We start from the raw sequence: 20,282 nt of genomic DNA, 5'->3' as shown, positions 1-20,282 counted from the left end.
CTTTTGGAGAGTATGTTAATGTACTGTATATGTACTCAATTCTTGGTTGGGGCTCCTTTTGCTTTAATTACTGCTTCAATTTGGCGTGGCATGGAGGTGATCAGTCTGTGGCACTGCTGAGGTGGTATGGAAGCCCAGGTTTCTTTGACAATGGTTTTCAGCTCATTTGCATTTTTGGGTCTCTTGTTTCTCATTTTCCTCTTGACAATACCCTATAGATTCTCTATGGGGTTCAGGTCTGGTGAGTTTGCTGGCCAGTCAAACCATGCTCATTCAACTTTTGCTGCTTTTGGGCAGTGTGGGCAGGTGCCAAATCCTGCTGGAAAATGAGATAATCTCTATAAAGCTGGTCAGCAGAGGGAAGCATGAAGTGCTCTAAAACTTCTCTGGTTCAGGGGTGGCTACAAAGAATGCGTCAGTTGTAGCCCATGGATACGTCTGTGTTTGGTGGCTCTAGAAGCACTGACTCCAGCTGCAGTCCACTCTTTGTGAATCTCCCCAGAATTTACATTTACATTTACATTTGCGGCATTTAGCAGACGCCTTTATCCAGAGCGACGTACAAAAGTGCTTAGAGTCTCTAGTAATGAATAAATCTGCACTGGTACGCCAGTACAAACTTAATATTGGGAATTTGGGAAGCTTGAGGCTGCCCATGCACATATAAAAACCTGTTGTCTTGTCCATCATAAGATCATTGTAGGTGAAGTTGCCAGCACACCAGAGGAGGTGAGGATGTATGCGTCGTGCACTCTGCTGGCAGCCAGCCTGGCATCTGAGCAACCTGATCAGCCAGGTGCAGCTCGGAGCCGTGGGGCCATTGAAGCATGCATGGATTGGCTGATGGACAACGAGTTCATTCACATTCAAAAGGAAGGAGATGGTAAGGAGACGCTGAGGTACAGCAGATCGGTTTTACTTAGTTTGCAGTTTAACAGTGTGCAACTGTGTTGTTTTCTTTCAGAGGAGAAATACTGCCCTACTCATCTGGGTTCTGCTACACTGTCATCATCTCTGTCGCCACCAGAAGCTTTGGGCATTTTTGCTGACCTACAAAGAGCAATGAAAGGCTTTGTTCTCGAAAATGATCTCCACATCCTTTATCAGGTAGGGATCAGTTCAGACTCACTCTTTGCTATACTGGATGATTTAAAAAAATCTATTTTAATGTTTTGGGTCTTCTGCTGCCTGCAGATTGCACATTTCCTTTTCCTCAACCCAATCCATCAACTCATCTGAAATGTTGGCACTTGGGAATTGCCTATAAAAAATTGGTGTAAAAAAAAACAACAACAAACAAAAAAAGGTTCTACACCCAAACATTTACATCAGAAGTTGGAGGCACACAATTGTACACTGTAGGTTGTCTTGAGATGCAGTAACATTCAATTTTTCCTTCATTTGCACTAGGAGACCCAAACCCATTCTAGCATGACAACAGTACCTCTGTGCACAAAGCGAGCTCCATGAAGATGTAGTTTACATGTTTTTTCCAATGGAGATCCTACGTGCTCTGCTATAAAAGTTAAAAAAGCAAATCTACAAATCTTCTGGTCAGGTGTCTCCAAACTTGGTCCATATAGTGCACATTACAATATATTATTTTATCTAATACAAACACACCTTTAACATAGTCTTCTTGTAACCCAGAGATTCAAATTCATGTTTTGAATGTTGATATAAACAATATATTTTAAAATGTAACCCTCATTTCGGGCTAATCACCACCCACCAGTCGGCTCTAATCTATCGTTCTTTTTACTAGATACTAGATATAAGCCAGCCAGGTGCATCTTATCTCATTGCTGCTCAGGTACATGACAGTGTAGGATAGTCTGAGGAAAGAGCTATTCGCCCTCTTCTGTTTACAAATGAGTAGTGCCTCTGTGTTTGACAGGGGAGGAACAGTATACCAGGGGTCTCCAACTAAAATTGCTTGAAGTCCAGTGAATAAACCCTCCTCGCTAGCTGAGGTCCGCACAATTATATACCTAAAAACATGAATTAATGCTTTTTGCCAGACTAAATAGATGATTTTTTTTGGACAATAAAAAAAATGAATAAAAAAAGATAAATAAAAGAAAAAAGCTAAAGTGCTTTTGGTTCTGCTGAACTGAGATTGCAGATCATAAGTAATGAACGCATAGCTCACTGGTTAAACCCCAGAAAAAACAAAAAACAAAATCTCATAACATATTTAACTTCACACTGTTTGTCTCTACCTAACTAAATGTATCTAATGTTTAACATTGCTCTCGTCTATGCTTTAAGTTGAATTAGAAAAATATCATCAATCAGAAACACAAACAGGCAAAAATAAAGTGCCAGTGTTGGAAAAATTTAAACATGCAAAACACTATTTGTTATTTTGTACAGTTCCTTCAAATCTATAAAAATGTAAATAACCTCAAATAAAAGTTAAATAAAATTTGTTTTCCTAAAATCCACTGTATTCTCAGTGAACACTCATATGCTTGTTGTTGGGCTGTGAGTGAGTGAGAACCCGTGTAGATCGCTAGTACTGGGCTTTGAGCTCATTTATTTTCTGTCCCCTTCTTACTGCTAAGGGGAAGTTTCTTCAAAGTGTCTATGCTTACGTTCGTAATGGTGTTTAATGTTTCCACAACATCCTCTGAGCAGATAAGTCACACAGGCCTCTTACAGCTCGATGCAGAAAGAATAAATGTGTATTTTTCCACCCATATATCTAAAAAAAAATCTCGGTTTTCAGCATCAACTTTCCTTATTTTTGAGTATTGCATTGCTTTTCATTCACTGAAAGTTTCATCTGTTTGCACATCGCTCTTTGCTGTCTTCACTGCACGCACAACTGTACGTCTGATCGTAACACCAGTGAGCATCATAACTTTAGTAGCGACCCATAGCGCCATACGACCCAGACTGCTCTACTGAGCTGAACTAGATGTGTCTAATATAAATGTGATTTTATTAAAAAATACCGTTTGGCATTTATTTATTTCATTATGGGAAAAGACTTCGCGGTTCGGCTGGACGCATCTTGGAGTCCAGATTTGGACCGGAGTCCGCCAGTTGGTGACCCATGCAGTATGCCATCATTCCCATCAGCAGGATCACTGTGTTTCAGACCCCAAAGCTTCAGAATGTTATGCGGCTTGTTAAATGACATTCATTTCAAACCAAATAATACAAATATTTATTCAAATACCTGTTTGCTAGGCCTAAATAGGTGAGAGGTGAAAAAAAAAAATCTCTTACAAATGAATCGTTGCCTGTTATTATTGAATCATTAGTTGCCCATTTAGACCCAGGGGTCACCAACATGGTGCACCAGGTTGCCCGCAAGGACCACATGAGTCGCCTTTTCTAAAAATAGCTCACCATAGTGCCACTTACCAGTGAGTTGCATCTCATTTTTTGTTACATTTGCATTGGTATGAATAAAAAAAAAAGACAAAATAAAATATAGATGACTAGATATAGATGAATATCAGTTATTGTTAATAATAACATATAATTAAAGGTAAATTGAGCAAATTTGTTATTTTAGAAGTGTGTGTCAAACTGGTAGCCCTTCACATTAATCTGTACCCAAGAAGTAGCTCTCAGTTTTAAAAAGGTTGGTGACCCCTGTTTTAGACAGACATGATGTAAAGCTGACTCGTAATGCACCCACAAGCCTAATAAGTTTAGCATTTGAATTGGTTTATGAATTACTATTTCTCAGATAACACCAGTATACGTCGACTGGACGACAATAGACTGGTACCAGTTCTTCTGTCTGTGGGAGCAGCTGCCTTCTGCAATGAAACGGGTTGCAGAGATGGTGGGGATTCAGGAAGGCTTTCTGGCACGGTCTGTCAGCGGGAAATTAATCGCTAAAACAGAAAAGCAGCACCGACAGATGGCCATTCACAAACGGTAATATCACATTTCTCTAGTTCTAAACTAAAATTGTTTAATTCTTTTGATTAGTGCTGAGGGGGTGGTGTATTTTTGTCTATTTTACTCTGATTAACACAAATACAAAGTACTTGGAAGAAATATCCTTTTATGTTTTGATTTGTACTGTAATGATTTTGTGTGTATTGTAGTTTTTTCACTACGCTTGTATTGTTCGATCTGGTCAACGAGGAACCTCTCGGGGTCGTAGCAAAAAAGTACGGCTGTAGCCGAGGACAAGTTCAGTCACTTCAGCAGTCGGCCTCTACCTACGCAGGTTTCCCCTTTTGTTAATACTCAAAGCTGTAAAACTATTCTTTGAAAAGATCTTTGCTAAGATTTGAATTTGCATCTGACAGTAAGTAACATTATTCTGAATGGCAGGTATGGTAACCGTCTTCTGTAATCGACTCGGATGGCACAACCTGGAGCTCTTGCTGTCGCAGTTTAAAAGTCGCTTGAGCTTCGGAGTGCAGCGAGAGCTGTGCGATCTGGTTCGTATCTCTTTGCTGAACGCCCAGCGAGCACGAGCGCTCTACAGTGCCGGGTTGGTTACAGTGGCTGAGGTTGCACGTGCAAACATTGTCGATGTGGAGAAAGCCTTGAGAAAAGCCGTTCCGTTTAAAAGGTATTTACTCGTAATAAAACAGTTAGGTGGTGTTGCCAACCATTTTAAGAACTGAAATAAATGTTCTGAAAATTAGCAGCCATGATTTATTTATTTATATATATAATTCTTTTTTATAAAGCAACTTTGGTTTTGAGAACATATTTAAGCAGTGAGTGAACCCGTATATTTAAAAGATAACTGCTTTTGATTTCTGCTATTATAGTTCTAGACAGGCGGTGGATGAGAGCGAGGAGGAGGCTCAGGAACGCAGAAGCATGCGCTGTATCTGGGTCAGTGGGAAAAAGGCCTTGACTGAGAGTGAGGCTGCTCAGCAGATCGTGTCAGAGGCCAGACTGCTTCTCCAGCAAGACCTGGCTCTTCTTGGTGTGGAGTGGAAGCCAGAATCCCCCTCGCCAGATGCTACAGTGAAATCTGACGAATCGACAGATTCGGGTTTACAGCCTCTGTCGAAGAGTTTATCCAACGAGACGGATATTAGGACTGAAAACTTGAAAAAGCTGGTAAAAGGAGATCCATCTGATGATAACGCTCAAAGTTCGACAAACCAAAAAAGTTCAGGAAATCGTGAAAACACTATGGACGCCGAGCAGCAATCTAACGCATTACACAAAGTGCTCAAATCTATACGTGCTAAAGACAAAATGGGTCCGATTGGCTGCAATACTGCTGAAAAAACCTCAGTGGCAAACTCTAGCCAGAGTTCTGATTTACAATTTAACTCCACCTCATGCAACGACACTCATTCTGCAAAACCACTATCTAAACGTAGACGGGTGGAAGAACATGAAACCAAGATTAATACTGAGGCAAGGCTGACTAAAGTGGAAAAACGTTTAATTTTAACACAACCCAGTACTTCTGCTGACATTTTGGTGAACTCTGACACAAAGTCTAGAGTTGCATCTGAAGTAATACTAATTTCAGGGGAAAAGTGTAATTCTCCAGACTTGTACACAGAGGAGTTAGAGGAATTTGGTGATAGTTTTCAGCTTGACACTCAGACTGAAAGAATGTTACTGCAAGAGGAGAAATTGCCTCAAAGTAATGGCAAGTCAAAGGTTAAGAATGAATTAAGATCTACACGCATTAATGCTATGACTGAACACATCTCTCGTTCTGAAAATGAAAATCTAATTCCAGAGAGGAACCTTGAACAGAAAAATAAGAATGATTCAAATAAAGAAGCATCAGTAGTTTCTGATAAGATTCCTAATGAATTGTCTTCAATTAAAGCCAAACCAAAGTACAACATTTCACTGACTGATAGTCAACTGGAAAACCTTCTGAATTTTACGAACCAAACAACCGAATCGTGTGACATAAAGCAAAATACACAACCCCAAGCCCAAACAGACAATTCAGACACTGTGATGAATGAGATGCCTGGAGATACTGTGGACAACAGTCCCAACAGGAGCAGCAGTTTTCTCTTTGACAGCCTGTATGACAGCTCCATTTTGGAGGCCATGGAAGACGAGGCAGGATTTGCTGAAGAACCCAAAAGTGACAATATTGTAGATGCAAATACAAGTTTAACTGATCCAACCTTGGCATTAAGAATGGAGAACAAAGCAGAAATGGAAGATCAAGAAGCAGCACAGTGGGGCGAGTCTTCTTTTAACCTGTCAGAATGGGGCGATTCTTTGCTTATAGGAGAGCGATATCTGGAGAAGCGGAACAGTGGTTTTAAGATCTGTCCTGGCTCGAGTGAAGCAGAAAAGCCCTGTTACACAGATGACATTGTGTCCGAGATACAAGTGTCTCAATGCAAAGCACCTCGTTTAGAAAATGTCACAAGTTCTTCATTCCATCTGAGCCCAGGAATGCAGGACATTTTCGATAAGTGGTCTGATCAGTTTTCAACCTTACATGAACCCCCAGATCAATCAGATGCAAATGTGATAGAACAGGAGGGGGTGTCTGCTGGAGCTGAGCCTGAGCATGGAAATCATAAAGGCTCGTTATCAGGTTCACATGTGACCAAAGTGAAACCAAGTTCAGTAAACCTTGATCTCATTCCTCCCACACCAGAGCCTGTCACACCCCGAATCAAAATGACAACTTCTTCCCTGCACTCGCCTCTAAATCACCACACTCGCGTACAGTCTAAATTCAATTCATCTCCAAATCCTGGCCTTGAGGACAATCAGCAACTTTGTGTGGCACCGAAGGCCATGCCACAGTTAGAGACATCCCTGAATGATGAAGGCTTTTCACTGCAGCTTTCTCAGGATGCCTCCATGTCTGCCTCCAACTTTAACAGTCCAGAATCTTTCTCAGTTATTGATGTAGTGAGTGATAAAAGACTTTTTAAAACATTTGTAAAAGAGTGGAAAACAAAAAAGAGGTTTTCTCTGGCCGTTGCGTGCGGGAGGAAAGACGGCACAGCTCAACCAGAACCGCTTATAGGAAGCAAATTTAAAAAAGGTAATTTGTGTTCGTAGATGAAATTGAGCATGCTGTGCTGAGTTTCTGGGGTAACGTTAAATTACTACCTGTAACAACAAAGCTTATCAGCGGAAAGGCCAATCATAGGTTTATACATGATTGTTTCTGTAGTAAAAACTTGCACAGAAGGTTGTATAACGAACACTATACTAGAAGTCGACCAATAGTGGATTTTACTGATACCGATCTCTAGGTTGGATCGTACTTCACTGTTCACTGAACTGATGAAGTAATGAAATTTATTACAAAAACAAAACAACAAACAATGCTTAAAAAAAAAACTTGAACATAAAATAATTATGAATATATTTATTAATAATTAGAGTTATATACAGTACTCTACCGAGGGTCCCTGGTGGTCTAGGGGTTGGATGCTCTCACCGCTACGGCCCGGGTTCGATCCCCAGTCAGGGAACCAAGCCCGGATAAATGGGGAGGGTTGCGTTGGGAAGGGCATCCAGCGTAAAAACATGTGCCAAATCAAAACATGCGGATGATCCGCTGTGGCGACCCCTAACGGGAGAAGCCGAAAGAAAGTATATACAGTACTCTACCGCTTTTACCGCGGTTCGAATCTCGTGCCCCCAGTTTATCGCAGAATTGCATTGGCCACATGACTAATTTGTTTGGCTGATTTTCCCGGTCTCTTGCGGATAGCACGATAGACCAAAAAACTTATAGGGAATTGTTTTTATGGAGCTTTATGTTGAAATGATGAAATTTATTAATACAAATATAATTATTAATTATTAAAGGAAGTGAAATGTTAGTACAGTACTGTATACATAAAATACCATTTTTGGGGTGGCATACGTTTACCGCGGGCGGTTTTAGAACGTAAGCACCGCGATAAACGGGGGGATTACTGTAATTAATAAATGTAAAATATAGTTTCCCAGGGTTCAAGCAACTAAGGCATTAAAGCTCATAAGGAAAAAAAACGAGTTTCATTCCGATCGGCCTCCTTTAACCTTGTGTAATAGGTGCTCAAAATTCATTGGCCGATGGCAGCCATATTTTTTTTAAATACGTAAATGTCCTCATAGACCCTTGTTTCATTTTAACAGAGACAATTTGACAATGCTAATTTTCAGGTCGGTTGGACTAACAGTTGCGAAGTCATAGTCATTTTAATGTCTTTTCCTTGTTATAGCGCCACCAAGTGGTCAAGCTCTTAATTTTTTTTCATTTGACGAAAGATTGAGCTCATACACGTGTACTGAGATCGGTGAAGATATCTCATTCTGTTCATGAGTTATAGCCATTTTAGTAAAAGTGGCCCCACTTTCGAATGTTTAATCTATGAATAATAATAATAATAATAATAATAATAATAATCGCTACAATTACTTTAAGGTTTCTGCACTACGTGCTTGAACCCCTAAATAGCGCAGTAATTTGCCTCTAGGGGCCTTAATGACAGCAGACCTTTTCAGCTGCTACAGCACCGGACACAAGTACCAGTATGGATTTTTGCAGATAGTTGCAGCAGTCTATATAAACCGATTAATCGGTCGACCTTTACACTCCACATATCCGGATAAAAAACAACTGGTAATTGTTGATGTTAAAACAAGTTCATGTTCCTGAAAGGAGATTTTGGAAATAGTCTACAGTGTCAGTCAAATGTAAATTTGCAACTTATGTCTTGCAACACCATGACAGAGCGCTTCATGCTCAGTTTCTCTGCAATAATTATATTATTATTTTGATCAGCTTTTATTAAAAGAGCAACAAAAAGTGTTGCTACTGTGTAAGTAAGACCATCTTCCAACTATAAATCAAACTCTAAATGGATAGTAAGTATGATGTGCTTTCAATCAGTTAAAAATTTTGTGGTAAAAGTGGAATAAAACACTGTGAGGTTACTTTAGGCTCGTCGGCAAATAATTAAGAACAATTGATAATCACGTTACAGTGGACTACATCAAACCACCTTGCTGTTGATTATTTTCTTATAAAAGTATGCTTTATTAATTACTTAATTTTTTCTTTGGAAGTAACTACCCCGATGAGGACCAAAAGAAAGGATGGCTTTGCTATTGAAGGACATGAGAGTCTAATTGTAACTGGCTTGTCTGTATGCTGGGGAGGAAAAGATGCATATTATGTGTCACTACAACAGGAACTAGCAGACACAGGTACTGAATAAACATGCTATTTATTTTTGTAAACAGCATTCAAATCACTTATTAAAGCTCTATACGTTGCTACTTTCCTAGCAGATATAAGTGCAAGCTTAGCGCCACCTCCACTTGATGAAAATCTTTCGGTGGAAGAAAGGATTAAGAGCATTCAGGATTGTATTACAAGGTCTACATCTGGTTCTGAGGGGGTGACCGTTACTTATGACTGTATTCAGGTGTATAAGACATTAGTCCTGGCATGTGGACTTTCAATGAAAGGCGTATTTGAGGACCCTAAGGTGAGGAATTTAGCAATTATAATTTTCACTAAGCATTGATTTCATTGTTTCGTTTTTTTTTTTTCCTTCTCAAAGAAATACTTGTAATTCAAATGACAAATTTCTATCAATGTTCTCATTTTAACAGTCATAAATTCTTTAGTAAGAACTTGTTCAGTGGGACTTGTTTGGCAGATGCTTGATATAATCAAAGCAATTAATATAGATTCATTAAGAGAGAAAGTGAAAAAGCCCTCAAAAAAGTCCCGAAGTCCCCAAGACTGAAAAGTCTTTTGCTTCCCAGATTATGGGTATACATATTTTTTGTCTTATTAAATTCAAGAGTGTGGTGTAGGCTGTGAAATGACTGTTTGAAGCTGATGCAATATACATTATAGCAATAAGAAATTTCTCTGACTAAATATATAACGATACACAGAAATCACATCTTTCTTCAATGAACAATAATCTGTTTACCGGCATGCTGCCGTGGTAGAGGAGAACCAAAACTCTTGAGTGATGATATGATGTTATTGGAAAATGATTAAAATTTATTCTGTTCTCTTGCATTGTCTGTATATCATTACACTGCCATTGATTTTTTTAGCACACTCTTTACCTTTGCATTTAAGTTGCTGGCCTGTCGTTTTTTTTGTACGTGTTCTCACACAGCTTTGTTAATTTTAGGTTGCTTGTTGGCTTCTGGATCCGGGTTTCAAGGAGCGCACTCTTCACAACATGGTGACAAACTTTACTCCAGAAGATCTGCCCTTGTTGAATGGAATCGGACCGGGACAAGGGGTGGAAAGTCTGGGAATTTATGGAGACGCAAGTCTTTCGGGTCGATACAGAGCAGCCATCGAGTCTGTTCTTATCTTTAGGGTTATGACACAACTTAATGTGCTCATGGAAAAAGATGGTTTCTTAGGTGCTGATTACAGATTTTATATTTATAAGTGCGTAGTTATTCTTTTAATTACTAAATTGCTTGTATGATTTTTTTGTTATTCTCAGATGTATTTCAGAGAGTAGAGATGCCCACTCAGTATTGCTTAGCCCTTTTGGAGCTGAATGGTATTGGGTTTAGCGTTGCTGAATGCGAAGCTCAGAAACATGTGATGCAGGCTAAACTTACTGACCTGGAAAACAAGGCCTATCAATTGGCTGGTCACAGCTTCTCCTTGACCAATCCAGAGGATGTTGCTGAGGTCTGTTTCACTCTCTTCAAGCTATAAAAAACTCTGTGTGCCGTCTGAAACAACCATGGAGTTGTTCAGTTTTTCCCCCTCCTTTTGACCTGTTCTCTTGTGTAATTTCTAGGTCTTGTTCCTTGAACTGAAGCTACCTCCGAATGGTGATTTAAATTCTCTAAAGAATAAAAAGACTCTGGGCTACACCAGGCGGGCCGGGGCAGGAGCTTGTGTAAAACTTTCGAAACAGTTTAGCACGACAAAGGTATTTTCCACAGAGGGTTTCAATCGGTTTACACTTTGGACTTTACACCATCCTTCAGTCTTTAAAATGTCAATTTTGCGGATAAGGTTAGAAGCGCCCACCATTATTTTTGAACACAAAAAGAAAATGTACCACAAATTGACAATTTATGTACAAAAAATTGAATAAAAAATCCTTCCAAAATGTTAAAAGATTAAAGGTTCTGAAAGCTGTTCAGAGGAATATTTGATCATTTGGAGGAATTGATAACTGCATAGAGGACATTACAAAGTATATTTATAGATTTTTTTAACCTCACGTTAACGTTTACATTTTTTTAGACGCAATGTAACTATGAAATTTCTTTGCCTTTAGTTCTAGGGTTATACAAGACAAAGTCAAATGAAAAAACATTGCTAATTAACAAAATTCTAGTCACAAATGTCATCATCTTACGTTCTCTTTCACATTTCTTTATCTGAACAGGATGTGCTGGAAAAGCTCAAGCCCTTGCATCAGTTACCTGGAGTCATTCTAGAGTGGAGAAGGATAACAAATGCCTTGACCAAGGTGGTATTTCCTCTGCAAAGAGAAAAGTGTTGGCACCCGAAATTAGAGATGGACAGAATTTACTCAGTATCTCAGTCCCACACAGCTACAGGTATAAAGCATAAGGGATGATTCTCAGACAATATGATTACATGTTCTGCTCTATCTTTGTATCGCCACGTTTTAACAAATGAACCAATCATTTTGTCCCTTTTGTGAATTATGTAGGGAGGGTGAGTTTCACCGAACCCAATATCCAAAATGTCCCAAAAGACTTTGAAATCCAAATGCCAGTTCTTATTGGAGAAAGCCAACCATCACAAAGTAACATGGCTGTCATCTCAAGCAAGACAAGGTAAAGTTCTGTGCTCCAAAGAATAGTTAAAAATCGATACACATTTATTTGCTGATTTTTTTTATTTTATTTTATTTATTTTTATAGGGCTAAAATATCTCGGAAACACCATCAGTTGGTATCCCTGATCAAAGACCCAGGACGATCCCCAGAGAAGGGGATGCCTTTTTCTGTTAGCATGAGACATGCTTTTGTTCCCTTCTCGGGTAAAGAAGCTTTTTTAGGATGAATTCTAATGAAATGTTTAGTGGATTTTTTTAAACAATATACTTCTTTTTTTTTTTTTTTTAATAGGGGGATTTATTTTGGCTGCAGACTACTCCCAGTTAGAACTCCGCATCTTGGCTCACTTATCCCGTGACAGACGGCTTCTTCAGGTCCTTAACAGTGGCGAAGATGTTTTCAAAAGCATTGCTGCTGAATGGAAAATGGTGGATCCCGAGTCAGTTGACGACTGCATGAGACAACAAGCTAAACAAGTAATGTGCGGCTTTCTAATAATGTAGCACTTCTGGTCTCGGCTAATATATGCAGGTATTTGCCGGCATGTCTTTCTTTCTGTTTCAAATGAGGTCATTCTCAACTCTGGCTAATCGGCCAAAAACAAAGTAATATGTTTTTTCTTTATTTTGAGTCAGAATAATTTTGTGGTTGGTTGGGCATGCTTGCTAGAATGTTAAGACCACACATACAGCTCCTAGAAAGCTGTGAAAGATGAAGATTAGGAACTCATTTCTCTAGTTTTATTCTTCCGAAATGGTTCAGACGTTTTTGTTAACAGCAAAAGTCATTCAGCTGCAAATTACAGGTTTATATTAATACTTTTAATACATGATGGTTATTAAGTAACATCTAATACACCAGGACTTGCTGAGTAGAATCCCCACATATTCTAAGATTAGTAATAAATGCGTTAAACTTGTGTGGTTGGTTAAAATGTTTCGATTCTAAGAAAACCAATTTGATGTAGTTTAAGTTTTCTGTAGGTTTATTTATCATTAATGGAAGGATTCTCCAGTGTTAGTGTTTCAAAAAAACCCCAACATACTTTTAAACAAGTAAACTCTTTGGGAACTTTGCAGTTTTTTTATTATATAAAGGGACAAAGAAAGGCTGGTGATTGAATTACATGCTAATATCACAAGTGAGAATGACCGTTTTTGCTTGTTCATATTTTGCAGTGATCTATGAGGAACGAAACGCATGCCCAAGTGCGGTGTACAGGTAGCCCCCGACTTACAAAATAGATAGGGACCCGAAAAGTGTTCGTAAGTCGAGAAGAGTGAGACTTGTGTGTCTCGGCCCCACAATGCATGCCTGACAGGCGTTCTTCTTCTTCTTTTTATCCCTTTGTTTGCGGCATTGTCAAATCTAAATAGCGCGCATGGATTTTGATAGTTATCTTGAATATATTTAGATTTTCTTTGGTATTTTTTTTTGGGCCTGAACAGTGGCCGTGTTCAGTGATGTGTAAGTTTTTAGATAGTGCTTCATAGAATGTTCCAGGAGCTAAATGAGGAAAGTGTCGTCCTGTTTTTACAGATTTGTTATGGTATAATCTATGGCATGGGAGCAAAGTCATTAGGAGAGCAAATGGGTATTGATGAAAATGATGCTGCTTGTTACATCGAAACATTCAAGTCCAGATACACAGGTAAAATCCAGGAAAGTTCTTAGATTTGAAAGAACATCTAAGTATTTAATTAGGCCTCGTCATTCATGGCTTTATTTTCCTCAAAGGCATACAGGCGTTTCTTCGTGAGACTGTGAAGAACTGCAGCAAAAATGGCTTTGTGAAGACGTTACTTGGCAGGAAGCGGTTTCTGCCTGGAATCAAGGAGTCAAATATGTACATTAGGTCTCACGTAAGGTTCTCAGTTAGATCTCTTCAAAATGATTCAAAGCAAAGAAAGCTGTTCTTTCTAAGTTGTTTTCTTCCACGCTTCAGGCAGAGCGACAGGCTGTGAATACAACAGTCCAAGGTTCTGCAGCAGATATCGTCAAACTGGCGACTATCAACATCCAGCGCAGGCTGGAGACGGATTTTCCTGAAGTACCGCTGTCTCACAAGCATTATACCAGTGGGACAGGTAAATCCTTGTTTCTCTGATGTGAAGGATGATGTTTTTCCTTTATTAGGATGTTAATGAATTGCGGTTTTGTTCAAGGACGGGGCAGGTCTCGGTTCAGAACCTCTCGAGGTGCCTTCTTTATACTTCAGCTGCATGATGAACTGATCTATGAGGTTGCAGAGGATGATGTCATCCAGGTGAGTAGACAAATAGGTTCAATTTTAAATGTCAAGTTTTTTCTTTTATCGGGTTTATAGATCGATGAGCCCACGTTCGCTAGAAGCCACAAGAATCTAGAGCTAAGAGCTCATGTCTGCAGATAGCAGCAGTTAGCAATTACCCTTAGCATGGTTCATGGCTCAAAGGAAACAGTTTGAAACAATAATGGGTGCATGTATCTTGGAGGGGAAGCTAAGTAGTGGATTGGAGAATTGGCAGATGAAAAGATTTTGAAGGAAATAAAGTTCAAAACATTTAAAAGGTTTAATGGGATTCAAATCTTTTCTTTCAGGTTGCACAAATTGTGAAACGGGAAATGGAAGCTGCTGTGAAACTGTATGTGAAGCTCAGAGCAAAGGTTAAAGTGGGCCCAAGTTGGGGAAATCTTCAAGAGTTGGATATTTAAACTTTATATATCATTTTTTTTAACCACATGTGCTGCTTAACAAAATTACTACATTTTGTATTTATTAAATATGACCGAATCTATAATCAAGTCAAATGCACTTTTTCTTGCTTTGTATTTAACATCTATTTGAATCCTCCTGAATGAATATGTACATTAAAGAAGACTTAATCATGGATTGTATTGTGAAAAAATAAAATAAAATCATTTTTAACAAACAAGACAATTTTTTTTAAAACCACTTTATCAATCTGTTTACATTTTCCTCAAGCATTTCTCCATGTGTAATTGAATTTAGTCAGTTATGTTTAACAGTATGCTTCTAAACAATTTAGCACAATTAAGACAGGAAGGTGCGTACAGTGCCTTTCACCAAGCCTCTGCAGATGGGGCACTTGCGTAATGAAGGCGCGCACTCTTTACAAACCACCAGGTGCCCACATGGTATAAAGACGATGTTGACTTCTTTATCCATGCAGACTTTACATGTGCGCTCTTCTTGAAGTCTCCTCAGCTGTTCCTCCATGGGCAAGTCTGTGGAGTTAAAACATTCTATTACTTAAATGAAAAACTGTTTGCATCTAACTCAAGTCTTTCAGGGCACAATCTGTATCTGATTTCCCTTAAGTGTCAAAGCTACATACTAAAAACACCCAAAACAAAAAATAAATAAAAAAACAAAACTAAAACCTGTTTGAGGATACCTGAAAGATCTTGACTCGGTGATACAGCTTCATTTGTCTGGGCTGAAAATGCAGTGAAAAGAACATTCAATGGATTGTCAGTAATATGTTGTGATGTACGTTTGTTGTGGAAATCTCCCTGCATATTAAAAAAAAAAAAAAAAAATCTAAAGTGTTCTTTGAGCATAACTTTTTTATTAAGAGGGATCCCACTTAAGTGTTCCTACATGCCCTATGTGTCATATATAATGGTTTTACCCAGACAAGGACTAACACTGAAAAACCAGACAATACACCAAAAAGGGTGAAAAATAAATACCCATAAGCTCTCGCAAGAGGTACACGTCGTTCTTTTTGATCCAGTTGCGGAAGACTTCCGCTGCTGCATTCCCCTTTGACAAGACCAGATCGATGAGCTGACCGGTCTGCTGCTTGACTGACGTACAGTTGCGTATGATGTCATACTCCTTCTGTGAAATGACGTTCTCCTCCAACAGATGGTCCATTAGGCTCTGGACACTTTTCAAACGCTGGGTCAGGGCAGCGTGGTGTTTCTTTAGAAAAGTAAAGCCATCTACAAAAAAAAAAAACGGAAACATTACTGATGCTCTACACTGGATTTGAACTGGGATACGGACCTGCGTGAACACGTACCTGATGCCATTTCCTCTGCAAACATTTCTCGCTCCTCTTCTCTTTTTTCATCCTCAGCACTCAGCAGATCAGACACCAGTTCCTGCACAGTTTTATAGTTTTCTCCACTGGTGAGAATTTTGCTTTGGACAGTCTGCTTCACTAAATTGCGTTCGAAGCCCATTTCTAAGGCTGCTTTCACCACAGGCGTGTTCATCATTATAGCATCTTCTGAACGCTCTTCTCCAGGACCCAAATGTACAACTGCAAATGAAAAGGAACGGAAAGTAGACAAATTCATTGGAAAAGGGTAGTTACAGTAACTTTGTGGAAGGCTTGATCACATGACTGCATCATATTACACACAATGCTACGCGTTTCACAATACTTACCAGGTGGATCAACAAATTCCCTCGAGTCCCCATTGTTTAAGAGCTGTGGGGGAAAATAAGAAGAACCATGGTTTCTCTCTTTGATCAGAAAAATCATGTAATACAGCTAATATACAGATTTGATATATATTTGCATACCTGTTCAAACAATCTTGGAAATCTGGCTTGGATCTGATGAACAAACTCTTGTCCCTTTTCTTGCAAAAGGTACTCACACCTAAAGGAAGGAATAAGAAAAAAAAAAAGAAAAAAAAGAAATTGAGTGTACGCCATTAATAAAAAAAATTTAAAAATTAAAAACATACTAAATAGTAAGAGAGACACTAACAAATAAAATCACTTACCTAGGAAACCATTTAGCATGTTCAACCCAAGGATCATCTCCCGATTCCCAACATCTGAGACCTCCATCACAACAGAAGCACTTTACATCATCGTTGCGGCCTATTCATTAAAAAAAAAAAACCTTAGATACAACGCTTAACAAATACAAAAAACAATCTTAACTAATGAAAAATCTATTGTTCTCACCAACATAGTAAAAACCAGCTTTGGCCAGCTGGTCTGGTCTGACAGGTATTCTTGCAGGCCAGTTTACAAATGTTAGCAATCTTTCTTCACACTGCTGCATTGCTGGGTTGGACACGTTGGACAAACCAGAATTGATGGGTATGTTATCAGCTCGGTCCCCTCTCACAAATCGGCAATTAGGGTAATGCCTTTGGTGCTCAGACACGGCCCTGTCTCCAGGCTCCCAGTTGCTCAGGTGGCCACCACAGCTGAAACATGCCACTCTATCTCCCTGGCTGAGATAATAGAAACCAGCTTTGGCAAGCTCGGCAGGCGTGATTGTGGTGAGGATCCAGTTTTGAAAGGAGTCCAAGCGATCCTGCTCGCGCCGCATGCTGGGATTGTGGCAAGCAGGTGGCCTCTGGTGAGACATGTCTTCCACGCCCCGAGATGACAGTGGGCTGGAAGGGGCAAGGTTGCTCATATTCAGATATCCAGCTTGCTCATCGATCTGGCCCGAAGTTGAAGTGGCCACAGGCAGGTTTAGTTGCAGGATAGTAGCATTGCGCAGTGGTGAAAAGGCCGAATGGGAGGAGGACAAAAGATTGGCAGTGGAAGGCAAGCTTTGAATGAAGGTGCAGCTTGGTGACATCTGCTTATGCCTCTCGGCTGGGCATTCGCCCGACTGCCAGTTATCAACGATTACATTGCAGCGGAAACACTGGACCCGATCGCCTACGCCGGTGTAGAAGAACCCGGCGCGAGCCAGGCTTCTCTCGGTCACCGTCGCCGAAGAGGAAAACTTTGCAAAGGTTGAAATGCGAAACAGTTCGCTTGAGTTATCATATTGTAGGTCTGCTGGCCCACTGGTACGACACAGACCCCTTAAAAAAGCACTATTTTGTAGGATTTCCATTATGAATAGAAAAAGAGGGATGTCCTCAGGGAGAAGGGCTTTATTTACCATATCCAGGATCTAAAGTGCACACTGGTGACACATGCTATTGAGTGCACTGAATTTTAATGAGGAACGAAGGACAAAAAGTTATGGTAACTTGTGTTTGTCACAAGACTGGAAAACTAGTCATAAGCTGAACAAACAACCTTCTTTCCCTTAGATGATTGGGCTTTTCCTGGCTGTCATAACACATCTGAAAACTCCCACTTAAAAATCTAATTACAGATTACACCAACCTAAACTCCAACGCAAGTGTATTCTATCTGTGTCAAACTACCTTCTCTGATGAAACTGATAAAAACAAGAATGGACATCCAATGAACCAATGAAATCCACACTAAACGTGTTAGAAAACAACGTGCCAAACAAAAGGTGAATTAACAAACTGAACTGGGTGATTGTCCAGGTCTACCATATGCCTTCACCCAGGATCATTAACAAATACAATTAACCAAACCAGACACGATCTAAACTTTAAACAATGCATCATGTGTTAATGAATAACTCAATTTTTATCAAATTCCTGGTTGTGGTAAAGAAAGCCCTTCTCCCTGAAGACATCCCTTAGGGTGGGGTTTACATATCCATGTGTGAAGGTTTAATCTAATTATGAAATAAAAATATGTTGCTTAAGAAACAGGGGTTTGATTCTGTCGGTGATATCACTCTGCTTCAGTGGTGCCGTTACCTGTTGAAGAAAAACAACGGAAAACAGAAAGATCATCGAATGCTAACAAAATGAGAAACTTCTGATTTGCATTTATATCATCTGATAGACAACCTATCACAAGTATCACATTTACACAATGAAACAGGTGAGGTGAGGGTTAAGAGCCTTGCTCAAGGACCCAGAATTGTCAGCTTTGTAATACCAGGATTCGATCTAAAAAAAAAAAAATTCTTTATCACTGACTACTTTCTGTTTTTAAATTACACCGACTACAGTGTACCTTAGCTCATCCCTGGCATTTCCTTTCTTTACATAGATGCAAATAATTTAGGCAATAGTGCATAGCGTGTAGACTAGTATGCTGAAACGATTCCTAGAGTAACTCGAGTAAATCGATTACAAAAATGGATTCATTTGCCTTGATGCTTCGTTTAGTCTATTAAACTACACACTGACCACCGTGTTTCCCCACGGACCATTATTATTGACGCACCATCCGCTAAACTCTGGAGCGCTCTGGCAAGGGCCAAAGAAAACGCCAGAAGGTTCGCAAAGTTTGGGATCTTTCTACAAAAGGAAACATTACTTGTTTATTTTAGGAGACCCGTCTTATTTCCTCTCTATTTTGTATTCTTTAATAAAGAAAATTTACTTCCCTCCTGATTATTCGGTGGAAAAATCGCTAGAATATTGGATTACTAAAATAATCGCTAGCAGCAGAAACCCTACTCTACACACACGCCTTAAAAAACAAAAAAGTCTGGTTTAACTGGAATAAAGGGGTTGTACTTCGGACTTTGAACAACCAGACATTAACATAACTTACACATGATCTGATTATACAGGAATTCACCAAACAGTTCAAGTTTAATCCGGACTATTTGTCTAAACCCTAGATATAATGTTCCTCTTTTATTTATTTATTTATTTATTTATTGTACACCAGAATGTAGACTATCGGATATCGGGTTTAAAAGAGGATTAACACCTTTTAAAAGAACATTTGTCAACATTTAGTGAACAAAAACTTTGAATACTATTTTTAATAAGACTAAACAGACTGGACTCAATAAATGAAAAATATACTGAAAGAAAAATTGTCAATTTCTGTTCTGCTGCAACTTCCTGTATTTCTCTCAACCACAAACTACACCCTTTATTCCTGTTCATTGTACACGTATTCGTAAAGTCCTGTTGAATAGGAATTTACGATTATTTAGACTATAAACATAATGTGTGAGAGTCAAAAAGAGTTTACGTTTTAAACCTTCAAATACGGTAACATTTTTTTGTTGTTCATTTTTTAAAGAAAGGCGTTTTGCTATCGGTGGGAACCCGAGCTGACAGTCTCCATTTTGAAAGCGGTTGCTCGGTTTTACTCATACGAATATATATATGTGTGTGTGTGTGCGTGAAATTGCGATAAAGATCAAGAACTAAGTAACACTTATTCATATAGAAATTAGAAATCACTCATTTTTTAAAATGTCACTTACCACAGAAAAAAAAAACCACAACCAGAAGAGCAGTGTCGAGATGATTCCTATAAACCGCCTCTTTCTGTTCTTTCTCCTGTAGTGAGACTCAAAATGGATTTCCTGCTTACGTCAATGGAAAATACCAAGCACTTTAAGGGAGACATTGAAGAGAAATCAAAAAGACACACTTTAATATCACGAGAAATTGACAGAGGATTGTATTAAATATATATTAGTGTAATGTTATAAAGACGTTAGACAGAAAATGGTATTATAGAGTAAAAGTTCTCCAGACAATAGAGAAAACACACAGCACACGGATTTGGTTTTTATTATTTCATGAGTACACGAATATTTATATATTATTTGTGGCATAAGAATACATAAAGGATTTGAATTTGATTTTTCATTACACTTACCCGGATATTAAAACTGCGGGTTTCGCGCAAATGCGCTGTTGCGTTTGCTTTTATAATGGCTGAAGGCAGCGTATGTGGGCGGTTTTGGTTTGGAAAGTAC

The 20,282-nt window shown here is 39.0% G+C and overlaps 2 protein-coding genes across 6 annotated transcripts in view; one reads left to right on the top strand and one right to left on the bottom strand.

Annotated features, from left to right (window-relative positions):
* polq (polymerase (DNA directed), theta) overlaps nucleotides 1-14,779 on the top strand; it is a 24,680-nt gene extending 9,901 nt beyond the window's left edge. The window contains exons 13-32 of one of the 4 annotated variants that reach the window (XM_046867371.1): nucleotides 694-883; nucleotides 965-1,107; nucleotides 3,707-3,900; nucleotides 4,074-4,198; nucleotides 4,306-4,549; nucleotides 4,755-6,979; nucleotides 9,001-9,141; nucleotides 9,226-9,425; nucleotides 10,092-10,332; nucleotides 10,419-10,612; nucleotides 10,725-10,859; nucleotides 11,325-11,499; nucleotides 11,616-11,742; nucleotides 11,830-11,948; nucleotides 12,037-12,221; nucleotides 13,285-13,396; nucleotides 13,483-13,607; nucleotides 13,691-13,832; nucleotides 13,911-14,011; nucleotides 14,326-14,779. In XM_046867371.1, the coding sequence (XP_046723327.1) occupies nucleotides 694-883; nucleotides 965-1,107; nucleotides 3,707-3,900; nucleotides 4,074-4,198; nucleotides 4,306-4,549; nucleotides 4,755-6,979; nucleotides 9,001-9,141; nucleotides 9,226-9,425; nucleotides 10,092-10,332; nucleotides 10,419-10,612; nucleotides 10,725-10,859; nucleotides 11,325-11,499; nucleotides 11,616-11,742; nucleotides 11,830-11,948; nucleotides 12,037-12,221; nucleotides 13,285-13,396; nucleotides 13,483-13,607; nucleotides 13,691-13,832; nucleotides 13,911-14,011; nucleotides 14,326-14,439 (5,232 nt within the window). In that variant the 3' untranslated portion in view covers nucleotides 14,440-14,779. Of the gene's footprint in view, nucleotides 1-693; nucleotides 884-964; nucleotides 1,108-3,706; nucleotides 3,901-4,073; nucleotides 4,199-4,305; nucleotides 4,550-4,754; nucleotides 6,980-9,000; nucleotides 9,142-9,222; nucleotides 9,426-10,091; nucleotides 10,333-10,418; nucleotides 10,613-10,724; nucleotides 10,860-11,324; nucleotides 11,500-11,615; nucleotides 11,743-11,829; nucleotides 11,949-12,036; nucleotides 12,227-13,284; nucleotides 13,621-13,690; nucleotides 13,833-13,910; nucleotides 14,012-14,325 lie in introns of those variants that run through there. The other 3 variants (XM_046867370.1, XR_006927953.1, XM_046867372.1) reach the window with 3 other exon arrangements.
* Nucleotides 14,601-20,282, bottom strand: birc2 (baculoviral IAP repeat containing 2). 2 transcript variants are annotated; one of them, XM_046867373.1, is made up of 10 exons: nucleotides 20,183-20,282; nucleotides 19,782-19,912; nucleotides 16,679-18,303; nucleotides 16,492-16,591; nucleotides 16,286-16,364; nucleotides 16,148-16,190; nucleotides 15,777-16,019; nucleotides 15,442-15,696; nucleotides 15,144-15,185; nucleotides 14,601-14,973 (listed from the first exon to the last, which is right to left on the bottom strand). In XM_046867373.1, exons 3-10 carry the CDS (start codon nucleotides 17,622-17,624, stop codon nucleotides 14,780-14,782), a joined length of 1,902 nt encoding a protein of 633 aa, XP_046723329.1. In that variant the 5' UTR covers nucleotides 17,625-18,303; nucleotides 19,782-19,912; nucleotides 20,183-20,282; the 3' UTR covers nucleotides 14,601-14,779. The 2 variants fall into 2 exon arrangements, with proteins under 2 accessions (XP_046723329.1, XP_046723330.1); XM_046867374.1 differs by lacking the exon at nucleotides 15,144-15,185.

Source organism: Silurus meridionalis, chromosome 15, assembly GCF_014805685.1.
Source record: "Silurus meridionalis isolate SWU-2019-XX chromosome 15, ASM1480568v1, whole genome shotgun sequence".
In the NCBI taxonomy this organism is placed as follows: domain Eukaryota; kingdom Metazoa; phylum Chordata; class Actinopteri; order Siluriformes; family Siluridae; genus Silurus; species Silurus meridionalis.
This window is presented reverse-complemented; position numbering and strand designations above follow the sequence as displayed.

Coding starts and splice junctions, on each gene's coding strand:
- birc2 (XM_046867373.1), bottom strand. CDS start 17,624: ATGGTAAATAAAGCCCTTCTCCCTGAGGACATCCCTCTTTTTCTATTC. Junction 16,191..16,285: donor TTCCAAGATTGTTTGAACAG/GTATGCAAATAT, acceptor TTTCCCCCACAG/CTCTTAAACAATGGGGACTC. Junction 15,186..15,441: donor CCTCTTGCGAGAGCTTATGG/GTATTTATTTTT, acceptor CTGCATTTTCAG/CCCAGACAAATGAAGCTGTA.